This window comes from Sus scrofa, chromosome 13 (assembly GCF_000003025.6).
Source record: "Sus scrofa isolate TJ Tabasco breed Duroc chromosome 13, Sscrofa11.1, whole genome shotgun sequence".
Classification (NCBI taxonomy): domain Eukaryota; kingdom Metazoa; phylum Chordata; class Mammalia; order Artiodactyla; family Suidae; genus Sus; species Sus scrofa.
In genome coordinates this window covers 55643931-55664031 of record NC_010455.5, presented here as the reverse complement: position 1 = coordinate 55664031, position 20101 = coordinate 55643931, and the positions used below count along the sequence as shown (strand labels likewise).

Genomic DNA, 20101 nt, shown 5'->3' with positions numbered 1-20101 from the left:
ATGATGAAACGTGATGGATTCTAAAAGGATACAGTGAGAAGTTTATGTTCAGAGAGTGCAAGAAAGAATGTGGAGGGCAAATATTATGCTTTGTATAACTGAAAAGTCAAGTGGTAATTCTCCCTTTCAGCACAGTTACATTAAGCACTCAATACCTCAGGAATCCTCTAAAATCTCAAATTAACTATTTCTAAAACTAAGTTCTTGGAGTTCCTGTCCTGGCTCAGTGGTTAGCGAATCCAACTAGGAACCATGAGGTTGTGGGTTCGATCCCTGACCTTGCTCAGTGGATTAAGGATCCGGCATTGCTGTGAGCTGTGGTGTAGGTTGCAGACACGGCTCAGATCCCTCATTGCTGTGGCTCTGGCGTAGGCCAGCGCTATAGCTCCGATTTGACCCCTAGGCCTGGGAACCTCCATGTGCTGCAGGAGTGGCCCAAGAAATGGAAAAAGACAATAAATAAATAAATAAATAAAACTAAGTTCTTGATTGCCTCCTCCACCCCATAGAAAACCTGTCCCTTCTGCAATATTCCCCATCTTGGAAAATTAAATTCCATTATTTCAGTCGTTTGGGGCCAAAACTTTTGGGGTCACCCTCAACTCTTCTGTTTCTCCTACACCCTACACCTAATCCAGGAGGATATGACTTCTGCAAGAGTCTACCACTTCTTAAGGCGAGCACTGCAGGTGCTCTGGTACACTCAGGTACAACCCTCTGATGGATCAGGGCCTTTGCCCTGTACCATTCATCCCATCTATCTGCCTTTGCCTCCCCTAAGCGACAGTGGTATGGATGATGTCACTTCTCCGCTCAGGACCTTCCAGTCACTTCCAGCCCACTCCAGATAAATGCTAAGTCCTGAAAATGCCTGACATGGCGCATCCAATCCATTTTCCACATCCTGCTTTGATTCATTTTCTACCGTTTTCCACCTAGCTCATTCCACTTTCCTTTTAGGGCCTTTGCACTTGCTGTTCCCTCTGTCCAGAAGGCTCTTCCTCCAGATGTCTATGTGGCACACTCCCACATGCTCAAATAAAACCTCAGTGCCAGCTGGCTGCCATATTTAAGAGTACAACACCTCATCTCCGGGCACCCCCTGTCCCCTTTGCACAAAGAGCCACCACTCATGCTATAGCAAGGTCTTATTTATTTGATTGTTTTCTCACCAGCCTGCCTTGACTGGAGTGCAGACTCCTTCAGGGCAGAGATTCTGCCTCTTTTGATCACTACTCTATTCCCAGAGCTCTATCTCCAGTGTCTAAGTCATCATAATTAGTGCCCTATAAGTGATTTCTTCTGGGCTCTGTTCCATGGTGGCATGTTTCTCACCAGGTCCCCTCTTCAGAGAAACAGTATTCCCACACAGCGCCTCAGAGCCTATTTTTGTCAACTAAACATGCTGGAAAAATTGGGCATCTCCTCCCTGATTCCTCTACTCAGAGTTCTTGGCTTTTCTGGAACCAGTCGTGGTGACCAGTAGGTGGAAAATCTTGATTGGCTTGGCCTGAATCACATGACTAGACTCTTACCTAGAACAAGGGATTCTGTTACCTGTATGCCTTTGCCAGTGATTCTAAGTGTTTCTATTGAGAAAACAGTAACATTAAATGACAAAAATCAGTTTTTCACTGGAGTGTTTGCTTTCCCCAATGGAATGCTCATCCTTGGAAGTTGAACCAAAATTAATTGCCTGAATTTAAGGAACCAATTTAGTGTGTCCTAAGGAAATGTGAACAAGACAAGCACTGAAAGAATAGGAATCATAATATTTCAGAGGTTTTCGATAAAATGAGTATTCCTGCCTCAAACACATAATTTGGAAGTTCTAGAGTGTTCACATATGCAATTTAATTTTATAATCATCTACTCTAAGATTCATGATACGTATCAATGTAAGATTTCCCAAATTTTACATCTTCTCAATTTTTGCTTTTTCTGTGGGCCTTCTCTATATTATACAAAAAATGATTGACAATGACATCAATAATAAATACAATGAAAAATAAACCATTTTCTGTTTTATATTGTTTATTATTTTTTTTTTAAATGGCTGCACTCACACCATATGGAAATTCCTGGCCAGGGCTTGAATCTGAGCCACAATTGTGACCTCTGCCACAGCTGCAGCAACACCAGATCCTTTAAACCGCTACATAAGGCCAGGGATCAAACCTGCCCCTTTGCAGTGACCCAAGCCACTGCAGTCAGATTCTTAACCCACTGTGCCACAGTGGGTATTCCCATTCTCTGTTTTTAAATACTAGCAACATAGTCTTGCCCGTTCAAACGTCTGAACCTGCTCCCTCTATGTGTGCTTTTTTTTTTTTTTTTTTTTTTTTTTGTCGTTTTGTCGTTTGTCCCATGGCATGTGGAGGTTCCCAGACTAAGGGTCTAATCAGAGCTGTAGCTGCTGGCCTATGCCAGAGCCACAGGAACACCAGATCTGACCCGCATCTGCAGCCTACACCATAGCTCACGGCAACACCAGATCCTTAACTCACTGAGCGAGGCCGGGAATCGAACCCGTAACTTTGTGGTTCCTAGTCGGATTCATTTCTCCTGCGCCAGAGGAACCCTGCTCCCTCTACGTGATGTTAGCATTGAAGTAGTATTAAAGACATAGTAGCTCCCAAATCCAGCTTTCCTTTCAAATTAATGGGAAGACTAAAAGTGCTTCCTCCCTAGGTTACTGCATGTTATTTGTTGGCTATTCTGTGTATCACATACCACATATGGATGTCACCTGCTCCTGTTAGTGTATGATAGGCTACAAATCACACATTCAACACTAGAGTACTCTGTTTATTAGTAATGTGCATCCCTTAGATTTAGGGTATTCTTTGTTCTGCCTGTGGGCTTCAACAAAGTAATTCCTGATTCTGTAAGTGCTGAAGCAAGACAGCAATATTATAATATGAAACTGGACCAGAATATAATCAGGAAGTTTCAGCTAATCTAGAATCAAGTAATTCCTCTGGCCAAATGTATAAATCTTATGAACTTTACTTTGTAGGAGCTTTGGTATTTTTTTGAAAATCTGTCCTCTTGCACATAAGTTGTCTAGAAACTTGTAAATGTTCTGATTATAGTTGACAATTTTTCACATTTGTATTATCTAATGTAGGAGGGATTTGGGCCAAGGAAATTTGCAGTGATTTAAATGAGGAAAGATTTTCTTCCCTGATATCTTAGATTATACCCCAAGTAAAGTTTTTTCTGAGTTTCAGATGAATTAAAGGTAGATGATTTTGTTGTACATTTAAAAATTGAGCCAGTGTCCTATGATAAGTTATTTACAATAATTTCAGTGATTCTAAGACAAGTATATCATTATTTGGGAGAAAGTGGTTTTTGGTGACTTGCTTTCTGCAGTGTCACATGTTTAAGCACTTTAACTACAAATGGCTAATATTTAACTCAAGTGAAGTCCAAGTGGAAAGTATACATACCTTCAAGCTACCACTTATCATGTAAGGCATCTCATTACCCTCCAGTAGTCAAGAAATCTAGTGAGTTTTGTGTAATTACTCAGAGCAAGCATATGTTCTTAAAATTCTGTATTTTGGAAGTAAAGGCCAGCTTCACTAACAAAGATATCACCACTGAAAATTCTGGACAGTAAATTTCTTTTAATAATGTCTACTTTTTATATATAAAGAAAAAAATATTTATTGTTGAGAATTTGGGTAAAAAAAAATAGAAGAAAATAAAAAGTACCCATAATCCTGTCATTCAGAAATGACATCATTCAAATTGTTGGTCCTTCTTTCCAGATTCATGTTCTCTAAAATGTATCTCATGGGAAGTGGAGGTTATGCCATATAATGAGTTACCTAACATCAAAATTCCCCCAGGTCATCAATAACTTTCTTAAATATGTTAGTGTATGTGTAACATTCCACTGTGATGCACCACAATTTAGCCATTTTCCTATTGATAGACATATCTTATATTCCTGGCTCAATCTAATCCAAAGGCTTTATAGCATTGTTATAAACAGAATATGATTAATATTTATCTATTATGAGAAAGTAGCCCATTTTTTTCTATAAAAATGAAAGCAACACAATTTCTTAAATAGGAAAAATTTAAAACTTAAAAACACAATGAATAGCAAAAAAAAGTAATCAATTCACCAAAAAAATGCATACCTGAAAATGTTTTGCGATGAGCTAATCAGTGTTAATGATTGTTATTAGTAGAGTGATACTCTGTTCTTGATCACTTAGTTTAAGATGAATTATTTGTCATAAATATACCCATAGTTCTAAGTTAATTTTAATGATGACTGTATATTTTGGAGTGTTTACAGACATCTGTGTGCAACTCCGACATGAGTTATTGACATTTGTGTAATGCCCTTTGTGTTGTGTCATTATTTAGAACCTAGTTTTAATGATCTATGTGTTTTATGTAAATTAGATCACAGCTGATATGGAAATATTAGCCTCATCTGAAAGAATTGTCTGTGAATTAAGAATTGGATGTGATATTTTGTCTTTTCCTGACATGCATATGTGTAAATATTTACAATTAAAAATGTTACTCACCTAGAAACACAAATTTTTTAAAAAAGAAAAAAAATGTTATCTACCTGAAATCATCCTAGTATATAATCTTTGGGAACCACTAATGTGGGCCAAAAAGCATCTTTTTCTCTGTGCTCACTGCATTCTGGAGAATCCCTCAAACATATGAAATTCTTACTAAGTATGCAGTGACTTTAAAGAAAATTCAAGAGAGAGACATTGTTCCCCAAGGTCTGTGTCATTTGCCTGATCTGCCAAGCTGGAAATAGCCTTCCTTGTCATTACCACCAACCATAGGACCTCAGTCATCATGACCTGTTAATCTTTACTCAGATTGCAAGTCTGTTCCATCCCTCCTCTGACTCCACTGCCATCACTTGCACATGGAACTTTGTTATCTTTTACACAAAGGCTACCATGCACTCCTTATAGGAGGATTCTCCTCCCTCCATCCCCACAAAGATCTATGAAAGCATAGACCTGATGGCATCACAGAGCTGACCTTTCTTCAGGGACCTGCCAGTTGCCTACCAAAATCATTCCTTTTCTATTTCCTTTGGGCATCTAGACCTTTAACATATGGCTCCTTCCTACTTTTCTGGCTGCCTTTGCTCTGATCCCTTCCCTACCTGTAAGCAGTCAGAACTCTGAGCTCCCCACTGCACCACATTAGTTCCTACCTCTGTGCCTTGGTGTGTGTCATCCCTCTGGCAGGATACCCCTCTTCTCATACCTCTACTTTGAAGGGTGAAACTTACATTCATCTTTCCAAATCCACTCATCAAGATGTCACCTACTTATTTGTTCCTTTAACACTTAAATCATAGCTATTTATTGAAGAAACCATTCAAGTATTTAATTAATATGCTGCTTGTTTTTCGCTTTTTCTTTTTCCGTTCTTTCTTTGTATAATGTTCCTTATCATCTTACCCTTAATATAATCAGTCATACTCAAGCTCTAAAGCTGATGGTCAGTGTTAATGTTCTGGTTTTGTCTTTGTGGAATTTATAGCATCTCTTGGGATATGTCTTGGAGGACTTGAAAAACCAAGGATCTAAGAAATGCATTCTCAGAGTTCCCGTCGTGGCGCAGTGGTTAACGAATCCGACTGAGAACCATGAGGTTGCGGGTTTGGTCCCTGCCCTTGCTCAGTGGGTTGACGATCCGGTGTTGCCGTGAGCTGTGGTGTAGGTTGCAGACGCGGCTCGGATCCCTCCTTGCTGTGGCTCTGGCATAGGCCGGCGGCTGCAGCTCCGATTGGACCCCTGGCCTGGGAACCTCCATATGCCACAGAAGCCACCCAAAGAAATAGCAAAAAGACAAAAAAAAAAAAAAAATGCATTCCCAGTTCTGATTTGCCGCATTTGAGAAATGTGACCAGCCAGATGTTCTCCTGCTGACACCATGGTGAACTGTCACTGATAGTTGTTATGAATCTTTTCCCATTCAGCATCTTACTTGGTCGTTGTTTGGATCATTCCTTAGGGACACAAAGGAAACAGATCATACTTATTTTTTGAGAACACTGCAAAAGTGTTTTCTTAATCCTTGGGCTTCTGGCATTAAAATAGTGGTCAGTTACATAATCTAATTATTATAATTTAAATTACAAAATCTAATTTGATATCTTCATTTAGCTAGGCATTGGGCTAGGGAATGAAAACTAGCTCATGGGCCTATAATTTTAGAGACTGTCCTAGACATTGTCTCTTCAAGAAACTTATGGATTAGTAGGAAAACTGGATGATTATAAACATAAAATCACAATTAAATATAAAATGTACATTTGATGAAGATTATGAAGAAAGGGAACCTGGCATATGAAAAAAGGCTTTAATGTACTTTCATCAGAAAAACATTCCTAAGAAACTGAAAGTTGAGTGTATTTTTAGATGAATATGTTTAATATTCATTTCTTATGTCATTTATAAATTATTTGTCAAGTATTCAGAGTTAAAGTCACAGGTAGTTAGCACAATGTAATAGGAGAAGCATAGACTTTGGAAAGAACCAGAGCTGGTTTAAATCCACATGATACCACTTACCAGTTGTACATCTCAGCAAGTTCTTTGAATTTAATTTTCAGTTGTGATAAAAATCCATGTGACATAAAATTTCCATCTTACCCATTTTTAAATATGAAGTTCAGTATCATTGAATTTGGTTATTGTGCAGCCAGTCTCCAGAACTCTATTTGCCTTACAAAATGGAACCTCTGTACCCATTAAACATCATCTCCCATTCTCCTTTGCTCCACTCCTGGCAACTACCATTCTACACTCTGTCTCTATGGATTGACTGCTCTAGCTACCTCATATATGTGGATCTTATAGAATTTGTCCTTTGTAACTGACTTATTTCACTTTGCATAATTTCCTCAAGACTCATCCAAGTCATACCATGTGTCAAAATTTCCTTCATTTATAAGGCTGAATAGTATTTCGTTGTATGGATAGACCACATCTTGATCACCTATTCATCTGTTGATGGAGACCTGAATGATGCTGCTATGAACATGAAAGTACAATCTTTTTAAAAAAATTCTCTGGGTACAGATTAGCCATGTAGCAAAATGAGTGTTATTATAATGCAGTATAACAAAGATCAAGTAAATAATATTATATAAAACTCATTCTACTCCTTGAATATTATAGATTTTAATAAGCATTAGTTGCTTACAATAGTAGGATTTTTTTTTCTTTTTTTTTTTTAAATGGTTCTTAGGCCAGGGAATGAATCTGAGCCACAGTCACAACCTAACGCCACAGCTGCAGCAATGCTGGATTCTTTAACCTACTACTTCAGGCCAGCGATCAAACACCCACCGCCACAGCACCCCAAACCGCTGCATTAGAATTCTTCATCTGCTATGCCATAGCAAGAACTCCAGTATTAGGGTTTTTAAATTGTATAAGGAAAGTTTATCTGAACTAGGGTATTCCAGATGTTAGTCTTACCAGCAGTAAGAGATGATTTTAGAATAGTCCACAAAGATTTTAAAACATTTAATAATGCTTCATTTATTATAGCGAGTACCATAGGAATATAACTAGCATACCAAGCTCATGGTTGTGTGAATATTACTATTTAGCATAAGCCTACGTTCCATGTTTATATATGTATTTTTTGGAATTAAGTCCATTTTTTAAAAAACAGCAAAAATGGGAGTTCCTGTCATGGCTCAGTGGTTAAAGACTCCGACTAAGAACCATGAGGTTGCGGGTTCGATCCCTGGCCTTGCTCAGTGGGTTAAGGATGCGGTGTTGCAGTGAGCTCTGGTGTAGGTCGCAGACGTGGCTGGGATCCCGCGTTGCTGTGGCTCTGGCATAGGCCGGCGGCTACAGCTCAGATTAGACCCCTAGCCTGGGAACCTCCATATGCCATGGGAAGTGGCCCTAGAAAAGGCAAAAAAAAAGACAAAACAAAACAAAAATGGCAAAAATGATGCAAAATAGGATGTGATTGCTTCATGCTTGCAGATGCAATGTGTAAAATGAGTAGTCCAACCCAGAACAAAGCTTTTATTTTTCCCTCCTTTCCCTTTTCCCTTTTTTTTTTTTTTTTTTTTTTTTTTGCTTTTTGTCCACTCAAAAAAGCATTCAATTCAGGCTGAACTTGTTCAACCCATCTATTTGGGGATTCATACAAAATAAACCCCAGTGCAAACCTGCAGTTACTTATTCTACAAGACGAGGGTTGGACTGAATGATTCAATTGAAATCACTCAAGTTTTCTATAATTCACAAGCACACATCTTTTGGCAGGACAGACCATGCTGAGGTATCTTATCTGCACTGTATCCAATGGAACATGTCCTTTTGCGATGCTGCCAGGCCACAGGAAATCATAGACTTTGGGGAAAATGTCCTAACAATTGTGCATTCATAGCATTTGGATTGAGCCACCAGTCATTAGTATTTCAATCCTAAGCAACTGCCATTGTGTACTTTTTGTTATCAGAGCATTGCAGTTTAAATGCTCTGAGCTGACCTAAACTCATTGTTAATACCAGATTTCCAAGGCAATGTAGAATCGTGTTAAAGAGCAGACAATAAGCAAAAGAATCTGCAGGGAATATATTCTTGTTTGGTGTCATTAGTCACATAAATGTATCAGAGAGCTCTTCCCATCTGTACTCCAGCCATCTCTCCCTCAAGACATCAGTCAATGATGTTTAGAAATTTCTCAGCATAACCAATCTTTTATATCATTCTCCCATTACAAATTCGGTTAACCAAGTCACATTCTGTGGCTAGATCCACAAGTATGACATATTTCAGCATGGTTTTGCACCATTGTGATGCTGTTGACAAATGAATGATACTGTGATTGTGGTTTTGTGATTGACAACAAACTGAATTTTTGACATCCTGTGTTGCTCTTGACAAACGGTATGGAATCCCCTTCCCCCAACATTAACAGAGTGTTCATGAGAGGAAACTAAATTATGAATCCAAGTTTTTAAACCTCAGAGAGTTTCATTAATTATCTAATGGAATTCTCATTAACGTTTTAGTGCCTTGCCTTATTTTTCTCAAAAATTGATTTAAACTTGGAAAACGAAGACTGAAATATGGACATGCTCTGCAGTTTTTCATGTGTGTCGCTATTACTTCATGGGAATAAATCTAAGTAATCCTTATTTTTGATTGCCTCCCATTTTGCTCATCTCATCATACATGGCCGGCTTAAAAATCATCCACACTTCATTTCCTGCAACTTTAATCTGCTCCGTTGGCAATTTCTCTCAGCCTCTGTTATGTGTCAAACAGGGCACACTGCCTGTCTTTCCTAGCCCATCAGCAAGTATCCCTCTAGTGGTGGAGAAAGTCTTCATCTCCACTTTCAACCTGTTTTCCAGGAGACCTTTGTAACAACTGAGAAACGCCCTAAGGTAGATGATGCCTATGATCAAATGAACTGTCTCACGTTGTAATAGAAAAGCCTTTTTAAAAGGGAATTTAGATACGTTATTTTTTTCTGATTCTCACTGTACACCATGTTTTAGGAAAGAGATTCTTCTGAATTTCTGCTGCTTCCTCAATCCTCATTTATCTGTTCTATGTAAAATATCACCCCACATTAAAATCTATTTTTATTTCTCATTTTGCATTTCAAGCTCCCAGTCAGCCACCAGGAAATGTTGTCTGGAATGCTACAGACACAAAAGTGTTACTTAACTGGGAGCAAGTGAGAGCCATGGAGAATGAATCAGAAGTAACAGGATATAAAGTAAGTTGTATCAACTGCAGTGCTTTTCCCACTTCTGGCAGTGTTTTTCAAGGGAAGCTAGATGTGAACAATTTTTCTAAATGTTGATGGTGTGATTTCTATAAACTCCTTTTGACATAGAAATATCAGGCTGTTTATAGAAACTTACTTTTTGTGAAAATGTCTGATTTCTTTTTTTTTTCCAATGTATTTTTAAGGCCTCACCCATGGTGTATGGAAGTTCCCACCTGCCAGCCTGCATCACAGCCACAGCAAAGCCAAATCCAAGCCGTATCTGTGACCGCACGGCAACTCCGGATCCTTAACCCACTGAGAGAGGCTAGAGATCAAACCCGCATCCTCGTGGTTACTAGTTGGGTTCGTTACCACTGAGCCACAATGAGAACTCCATGATTTTTTAAGTATGTTTAGGTGAAATTCTGATCACGTTGGGATTCTAGACCAAATGTTTGTAGATTTTTTTTCTTTTTTTTTTTTTTTTTTTTTTTGCTGTTTAGGGCCACACCCATGGCATATGGAGATTCCTGGTCTAAGGGTCCAGTCGGACCTGTAGCTCCCAGCCTACGCCACAGGTGCAGCAACATCAGATTCGAACCGTGTCTGCAGCCTACACCACAGCTCATGGCAATGCTGGATTCTTTACCCACTGAGCGAGGCCAGGGATCGAACCTGAAACCTCATGGTTCCTAGTTGGATTCGTTTCTGCTGTGCCACGATGGGAACTCCATTGTAGATTGTTCACTGTGTTATTTTCCCATTTCTGATGCTCACCCATGTACTACTTAAAAACAGCTAATAGTAGTGGCTCTGATTCCTTGGTCTGGTGTTCAAAATCAATACAGTACGACCTTGCCCCATTTCTGTAGCCTTACAAATACCCAGCCAGCCGAACTCTTCATGAAGAAATTCACTCTTCCCCACCTCCTCGATTTTGAGAACCTGATGATTACACTATTCACTGATCGCTAGTTCAAGAGCTATGTCAGAGCTATGAAGGCAGCCTAAACTCCAGTAGGTATAGAAAAACAAACAATCTAAATCAAGTAACATCAGAGTAATAAATTTGATGAAAAAAATCAAAGCAGGCAATATAAAAAAAAATAACATCTTTGTTCATGGATTTTAGGTTTTCTATAGGACTAGCAGTCAAAATAACGTGCAAGTGCTGAACACAAACAAAACTTCAGCTGAACTTTTGCTGCCCATTAAAGAGGACTACATTATTGAAGTTAAGGCCACAACGGATGGTGGGGATGGAACCAGTAGCGAACAGATCAGGATTCCAAGAATAACCAGTAAGTTGGTCAAAATCAATATCTTAATTCCCAGCATCAATGTTATGAGCCTCCAAGAGGGAGCCATTCACTGCCCTCCCTCTCCACTCTTTGCCCCACTGTATCTTTCATCTGAATCCTGAGAAGCTTTTAGAATTTGGGGATGAGGGCAGAAGAAATTCCTCACAAGATGTGCAAAATAAAGAGAATGATAAGAGCATAATGACAGAAAAGATGTTGAGAAATAATTAGCAGACTTTATTCATTTTATTTTTTCCCCTCATTCTGAGCTGCACATAAATATGCCTTTGGATTGCCATAAAAACAGAATTCCTTACACATTCCTGAAAGGTACTGTTGGACCCACCAACTACTTTTAAGATCTTTAATATTCCAGTTGTTTGCCTCTAGAAATCATAGGTGAATCTTACCAAGTCTTTACCAAGGAGAAAATTTAGTATTGTTAAGGTCATAACCTACTTGGCCAAACCAAAGGACACTTAAAAAAAAAAAAAACCTTAGTTTTTGATTTCAAAGGAGGTTTATATTTTCTTTTCCTTTCAAAATCCAAATGAAGCTTCTTTTGATATAGAAATTACACTTTTAGAATTAAGGGAAACAGATTTTCGTACTTTTTTTAAAGAAGGATATTTATTTTGTTATTTTATTTTTAAAATGATTTTGGCCGCATTGTGGCATGTGCAAGTTCCCAGGCCAGGGATCAAATCTGCACCACAGCAGTGACCTAAGCCACAGCAGTGACAATGCCAGATCTTTAACTCACTCCACCACCAGGGAACCCCACTTTCATACCTATTTTAACAGTGACAGTGGTAGAAGAATTTTATATTTTCTTTTAAATATGAAGTCTGGAGTTTTGGGACCTCAATGTAAGTACCGTGGAAACCATCTTCCCTTCATACTCTGGTATCTGGTTCTTAGTAACCTAAATTACTTTGTTCTATGTCCTATCATTGAGTTTGACCTAATCTATAATCTTTTTTTTTTTTAAGTTTTATGAGGTAAATTGATTCACAAGATTGTGATCATTTCTGCTGTACAACAAAGTGATATAGTTATACGTATACACATTCATTCTCTTTCAGATTCTTATTCCACATAAATGATCACAGAATATTTGGTAGAGTTCCCTGTTGTATACAGCAAGTCCCTGTTAGCCAATCACTCCACATACCTCAGTGTGCATATACCAGTCCCAAAGCCCCAGTCCATCCCTCCCTAACCTATAATCTTGGATGTTCAAGATTAACACCTTTATCCGTAATCTTGGAAAACAAAATGAGGGATGTCATTAGTAAACAAAGAGAAAGGGAGATGTGGAAACTTGAAAGAATTTTTTCTTTTTTTGGAATTATAGACTGCAACATCTACCCAAACAAACAAGTAAGTAGGTGGATAAAATGGGAAATATTTATCTCAGAACCCACTTCTACAACATAAAAATCTGTGAAAACCGTTTCAGACTATGGACAGTTTTAAAAACTGTGCATTTCAATAAAGCAAAACCAGGGATTCATTTAAACGTTATTATTATTATTTAGGTTTTTTAATTAAGATGTTCCATCTTGTTCCTAGGATAGCTCAAGGTACTGAGCTAACATTACAATATGGCCAAAGTGGAACTGTTAAAAGAAATAGGTTCTATGCTTTTACAGGAACAGACAGGATTTTAGCATTTGAGGGCTGCTGAGTCATGAATAGCCTTTTCCTCTGACATCTGCTGTTTTGCGGAGCTTGCATAGATTGGTGCAGACAAGGCCATCTCTAAGAAAAGAGAGCTTTTATTGATTGCTTTTTTAAAATGATGTTTTATATTCTTCATAATAATTCTGAGAAATGCACAAAAGAGAAACCAACACAGATTTTCTCAACCCTTCTCCAACAACGCTTTCTTTAATTAAATCATTGAATTATCTCAAAATTGTCTGTAATGGCGTCTAATTGTTTTCAAAATGATGAAGTTGTTTTTCCAATTTCAATTAAAGTGAAATAATACTCGATGAACAAAGCCCAGAATTGTTTAAGAAAATTTAAGTACATCAGGGTGTTTACATATCCGCTTGGCAAATAATGCTTGCTACATTGATAGAGACAATGAGGGCTAATGATAACTTTTGGTAGTAGGTTAGGTTTGATTATGATAGGAGAGACCTTGGTTTTGTCTTGGTTATTTAAATTGGTACAATTCTTATTAACGAGTTATTTATCATCTTTGACAGATATGGATGCAAGAGGTTGCACTTCAGCCATCTGCATTGTCCACCCTGTATCAAGCTCTATCTCCTTAGTACTCTTCTTTATTGTGAACGCTCTGTGGTGATATTCCTTTTTTTTTTCTTTTTCTTGACGAGAAAGTTAATTGGTTACAAAAAAAAAAAAAGTGCTTTCATGAAATGCAATGGTTATGCATGTTTTTTTCCAAGTCTGTATTTTTAACTTTATACATAAGTAAAATATGAATATAATAAAAAAAACAGTAAATCCTTTGAGGGAAATCTGAAATGCCTTAATATTTACTTGATAAACCAAAGGAATTTACATATTACATACTTAAGATTTTTGATGGAGGCATCCTTAAGCTATGAGTTTAAGCACTGCCTGTGGAAAAAGATTCACTCAAGTGCTCCAATGTGGACACACCCAGACATACTTTTGTTGTGTTTTTTTCATGTAGAAAAACTCATTTAATTCAGATGATCTGTTCCCATTTTAACAGCATTGTTTGGAAGACATAATTTGTATTATTTTAAAATGCTCGTTTGAAATATGCAAAGGTGAAAAGTTCATTAAAAATTACCCTGTTTGGGAGTTCCCATCATGGTTCAGCAGTAACAGACCTGACTAGTATGTATCCATGAGGATGTAGGTTCAATCCCTGGCCTCACTCTGTGGGTTAAAGATCTGGCATTGCCATAAGCTGTGGTGTAGGTCACAGACATGGCTCAGATCCCTCATTGCTGTGGCTGTTGTGTAGGCCACAGCTGCAGCTCCAATTCAACCCCTAGCCTGAGAACTTCGTATGCCATGGGTGCAATCCTAAAAAGACCAAAAAAATAAAATTTAGAAGAAGGTGCATGTAATTCAAAAGAATGTTATTGGGAGATGTACCCTAGGCTTTGGGAGAGCATTGTTTTTGTTCAGGTATCTTGCTGAATGGTTGGAAGACTCTACAAATCACTTGGCTCACTCTGCTTCTCAGTTACTCATCCATAAAATATGGAGACAATAATATTCTTCTTATCTCCCTCTGTCCCATGAATTACTTGCTGAAAGATAAAGAAGGAAATGTGATAGTGTTTTTTTTTTACCCCTAATACACTAGGCCTGTGCAAAATATTAGTATGAATTTATTTAATCATGTTAAAGTCATGAGAATCAGCCACATTTTTTAAAGTTTGCCTCCCATTCTAGGTAATGCTTTCTTTTTTATTTAGTGATACTATACAATTGAAATGATCACATTTTATCCTTTCTCCAAAGTTTTAAAAAGTGAAATAAAATAAAAAGCAATCGTTTTCCTTCACACCTGTGAATAAGCTTTCAGGTTTTATTAAAACATGATGGAGAAAATAAGGAATGACCTGAATCTTAACCCAAATATTAAACAAAACTCACATGGTCCTTCATTTCCAATTTCTGATTCCATTAAGGGACCCTCTCTTTTTGGGGATGGTAGAGATGGTTTTTTAATGAAATCCAGCCTTCTTATCAGAGTGAGTCTGGCAGGCTTTTTAGTTCCTGAGTTATATTCGTAATAGGATCATGGCAGCACTGCTGACTTTGATATGTATGACTCAGTCTCTCTCAGTCTTTGGTGTTCAAAGGATTGTCGAAGACATGACTTCATAGCAATATGTAAAGAATATATGAAAATCAGCAGATTGAGGGTTAGACATTGCAAAATCAAATTTTTTACCTCTTTCCTAACAATTTCACATTTTGCAGGAACTTGTTCTTCTTTGCAAAGATACCTAAATTTGAAACCAACAGATATCAACAGAGAATACACATTAGCAAAATTCTGATATTACGATGAAGTGTTACTTTACATTTAAATATTACATTAAGATAACATCATTATACACGAAGGAAAAAAATATTTATAACTTTCTCTGCAAGGTCTGTAAATATTGTATATATCTAGAACAAATCTGAATGACAGGTAGATTTCATATGACCATTGTTATTTTGGGTCAAAAATTGAGGAAACACTTTCTCCAATACCTGTATTTTATGCTACATGTAATGGAGTTGTACCTTTTTATTATTTGGTAATTCCTATAATATGTTCCTATACTTTTCACTTTCAAGATGATTGCTTTATTGTTTCATGGCATTTCTAAAAATATATCTCTATGAGATAAGCACTTTTTTCATACTGAAAAGTATAAAGTTTATCTTTCAATTCCTGTGTGTGTATCCTATGGTTATCTGTATGTATTATTTTTTATTATTCTAATAAAATTTATAAAATCAAATGCCTATGCATTATTAGTTGTTTTATATTCACCGTAATAGTAATGTTACCATTTTTTGTGTTTTTCAGCCTACTTTTAATGTTTCCATCTTTTAACCTTTTTTTTTTTAGACCCTATTGACTGAGTAGAATCAGCACTTTGAGACAATGCCCATCTATTCAAGGTATTTTAGCTCTGGGGATGGGGGAGTAAAGGAAAGCAGAAAATTCACTTTAGAGAATTATGGTATCTGGTTTCTTCTGACTTTATTTGGTTGATGTGGCTACTCCCACTTAAAAAAAAATTTATTGGAGTATAGTTGACTTACAATGTTGTGTTAGTTTCAGGCGTACAGCAAAGTAAATTAGTTATGCATATACATATATCCATTCCTTTTTAGATTCTCTTCCCATATAGGTTATTACATGGTTTTGAGTAGATTTCCCTGTAGTATGGAGTAGGTCCTTGTTACCTATCTATTTATATAGTAGTGTGTGTATGTTAATCCCAACCCCCTAATTTATCCCTCCCCTTTCCTATTACCCCTTTGGTAACCCATAAATTTGGTTTCAAAATCTTTGTCTGTTTCTGTTTTATAAGTTACTATGTACTATTTTTTATTAGATTATACATATTAGTGATTTCATGCAATATTTGTCTTTCTCTCTCTGACTTACTTCACTTAGTATGGTAATTTCTAGGGCCATCCATGTTGCTAACAATGGCAGTATTTTGTTCTTTGTCATGGCTGCTAATCCCACTTTTTCTTAAGATTAGTATCACCCTATCATCTCTTTTTTTGACTTTCTCCTTGGTGTCAGTATTAGAGACTTGGTTCTGAACAATCTTTGTGGTATAATAGATTCTAAATGTTTGCAAACACATACTAGGAAAATATTAGTTTTTAATTAGCAAAGAGTGCTAAATGTTATGGTTGTGAAAGGAAAATCAGAGCTAAAATAATAATTCAGTCATTTTCTCTACATGAAAATTCAAAGATATATTTAGAAGCAGGAGAATTAAATGGGGAGAGTATGTGTAGGGGTTGTGGCAGGGTGTGAGAGCATGCATGAGTGTGTGTGTGCATGTGTGTGTGTTTGTGACTTTACATGTAAGTCTAGTTATGCTTCGTGCATTAGTGCACCCTAATGAGAGGCAGAGACCTGGGGAATATGCAGACGCAGATTATACCACCAAAATGGGGGGGCCACAATGTCCTCTCCCAGGGGCATTTGACAGGGAGAATCAGAGGTCAGTGTTGGAATTCCCATTGTGGCTCAGCAGGTTAAGAACCCAACTGTTATCCAAAGGATGCAAGTTCATTCCCTGGCCCCACTCAGTGGGTTAAATATCTGGCATTACCCTGACCCTGAGCTGTGGTGTGGGTTGCAGATGCAGCTTGGACCGTGAGTTGCTGTGCCTGTGGTGTAGGCCTGGGACTGCAGCTCCAATTTTTTTTTTTTTTTTTTTTTTTTTGTCTTTTGTCATTTTAGGGCTGCACCCACGGCATATGGAGGGTCCCAGGCTAGGAAAATATTAGTTTTTAATTAGCAAAGAGTGTTAAATATTATGGTTGTGAATCGGAGCGACAGCTGCCAGCCTATGCCACAGCCACAGCAATGCAGGATCCGAGCCTCGTCTTCGACCTACACCACAGCTCATGGCAACGCTGCATCCTTAACCCAAGGAGCAAGGCCAGGGATCAAACCTGCAACCTCATGGTTCCTAGTCAGATTTGTTTCCGCTGCTCAGGGAACTCCTGCAGCTCCAATTTGACTCCTAGCCTGGGAACTTCTATATGATACAAGTGGGGCCCTAAAAAGTCATAGTACCTTGATCTGAAGGTGGCCATCACCAATTAGTAGCCATGTGATCTTGCTCAAGTTCCATGATTTCTATAAGCTGCCATCTCCCTGTCTGCAGAATGGGACCATGGTGTCATTATCCTCATAGCATTGTCAGATCTTCAGTGACTACTAAACTCCTTTGTGCTGAAGTTTCTTCTTTTATGAAAATTGAGGTTGGTGGTGCTACCTTCTTAAAGGGTCTGGGAGTTACTAAATAAGATGATGTGTGTGAGTGCTTAGAACCATATCTTAGCATTATTCGTCCCATCAGCAGGTGACACTGAAAGAAAAAAACAACCTTTGAAGGTGACTTTGTTTTAGTATGTTTAGCGTTTTTTTTTTTTTTGAGCTCTTTCTTTTTAAAATGTCATTCATAATTTTAAAATTTTATTTATTATTTTATTTTATTTTTATTAGAGTATAGTTGATTTACACTATTGTATCAATTTCTGCTGTACAGCATAGTGACCCAGTCATATGTATATGTACACACACACACACATTCTTTTTCTCATACTATCTTCCGTCATGTTCTATCCCAAGAAATTGGATATAGTTCCCTCTTCTACTGAGAAGAAAGCTATGTGATTCCAGGAGTTCCTAGAAGAGAGAATATTTGATTCTGGTATCAGATTATTTTTCCATGGGAATGTAACCTTGATCCTGTTAACACATCTTCACCCTACATGTGCCAGCTTCTGAGTTAAGTACTTTCCTTTTGCTAAATCAATTTTTACAGCAATCCTCCTAGTTAGGTACTGTTATCAAACCCATTCTATACATGAGGCAACCAAAGCTCAGAAAAACGAAGACACTGTAAAGGTCATCCTAGCAAGGGCATAGTTAAAAGGAACTCTAACCTAGGCAATCTGGCTACAACCCCTGAATCTGAGGTATGATTAGGTTTTTTAGTATCTCTCAAAATCAGATCTACTAGATTCATAGATTCTGAATAAGCATCTCTGATGAAAATCTGTAATATAATTTGTTCTGCCTTTATTATTGATCATAATTCAAACCTGAGAACCAAACACCTGGGAAGACTTCTTTTGCTTACTATAAATTTTGATATTCTCTAATCCTAACATGGAAAGCTTTCAAAGCTAAAACTAACCCCACTTCAGAATTTTTTAAGTAAAAATTATAAAAATATTTGTCTGTTTTAAAAACATTTGGGGGTATGTTTAATTTTCACTGTATATTAAAAAAATTGACAGTTTCTGATTTTCAGTAATGTTACCATTTTCAATGAAAACCTAAAAATATAATTTAATTAAAAAAATGATTAGAATGTTACAAGTTCTTAGTTGCAATTAAAATCACCCCTGCCGTTTCATGTTCTTATAATGCCATCTCTTTTTAAATTTAAAATTAATCTTAATTGGGTTCACTTTTTTCTGAAGTATTTTACCCTTTTAAAAAATGAAAAGTGTGCCAATATTCATTATCATTTGGATACACTTCAGTAAATATTGGAGGGAAAATCACCCAGCAGCAATTACAAATTTAGCAAGTAGTAAATTGTACCATTCCTTTGAAAGAAACTATGTAAACAGACAGGAATATGATTCGTTTAAATGGTTACATTTTTCTGATGTTTTTATTTGAACCCCGTGCCTTAATTTACCATGTCTTGCTTTACATGTAGGCGATAATTACCTCTTGACCCCACACATGTAATAAATGCACTGATACAGAATTAAATTGATAAGAAAGGGTGCTTCTATTACTGGTCAACGTTCATTCCTGTTCTTTATTCTTACTCTGCCTGCTGAAATTATCTTAGAGCCTGATGATTCTGCCTTGATCATTAATACTGTGGAGAAGAGAAAGAATTAGATCCTGTATAATTGGATGTTACCTGGGAAAACTCAGGAAAAAAAAAAAAAAGAGGCAAATAATAAGAATGGCAAATTAGCAGAATTATTTTGTCATTAGACAGTAGAATGGGGCAGATGAATGTGAATGACAACGCTAATGTAAAGTATGTATCTAGACTGGCTAATGAGGAAGGAAGGGTCCATTCACTATGACTGGTGAACTGGCCTTTCTAAATCATCCAGGCAAAAATGGCTGCCCTTCCAAAGCAAAAGTGCAAGATCACATATAGAAATGCTCATTGGGATATAAACTGTGGCACAGTGACTACACTCATTTGTGTCTCATTTATCCGTGCAGTACCTACTTATTGAATGAACTCAGTGAATTAGTCACTATTTTGTCTTATCTTCTGCTATTTTGCTTGCTTAATTTTTCCTCCTCTGCTGCCCCAGGAGATGTTAAGATATGATGATTAGGAGAATAAGAGGTATTTAAAACTGTGTTTAAAATGATGATTAGCAGTAGATCATCTGAACCAGGAAAGTTGGCCAAATTGGGAAGAAGGCTGTAACGCATCGTGGTTAAGAGCATTTGTTTCCAGGCATACACCTGGGTTGGAATCCTAGCCATGTTCCTAAGTAACAGTGCGACCTCGGACAAGCGGGTTAATCTTTGTAAGACGCAATGCTTATCTCTAAAAAGGCACCAGTGGAGGATGGAGGGCATAATCTAATCACAGAAATCTTTTATCATAGTTGGTTAATGAGTACTCAACAACAAAAGTCTAATAATTTAATAATATAATTATTGGGTTTTTACTGCTGAGTTATTCTTCAAGGGTTACTTGTCAAATACCCATAACAGTATTTACCTCAAAGGGTAGTTCAGGAGTTCTCCTGTGGCTCAGTGGGTT

At 37.3% G+C, this 20101-nt stretch overlaps 1 protein-coding gene across 17 annotated transcripts in view; it reads left to right on the top strand.

Moving 5' to 3' along the window:
- CNTN3 (contactin 3) overlaps nt 1–15541 on the top strand; it is a 370397-nt gene extending 354856 nt beyond the window's left edge. For all 17 annotated transcript variants that reach the window (XM_021069229.1, XM_021069233.1, XM_021069224.1 and 14 more), the window contains 3 exons: nt 9656–9768; nt 10895–11063; nt 13283–15541. In XM_021069229.1, coding sequence (XP_020924888.1) covers nt 9656–9768; nt 10895–11063; nt 13283–13383 — 383 coding nt within the window. In that variant the 3' untranslated portion in view covers nt 13384–15541. The remainder of the gene's footprint in view (nt 1–9655; nt 9769–10894; nt 11064–13282) is intronic.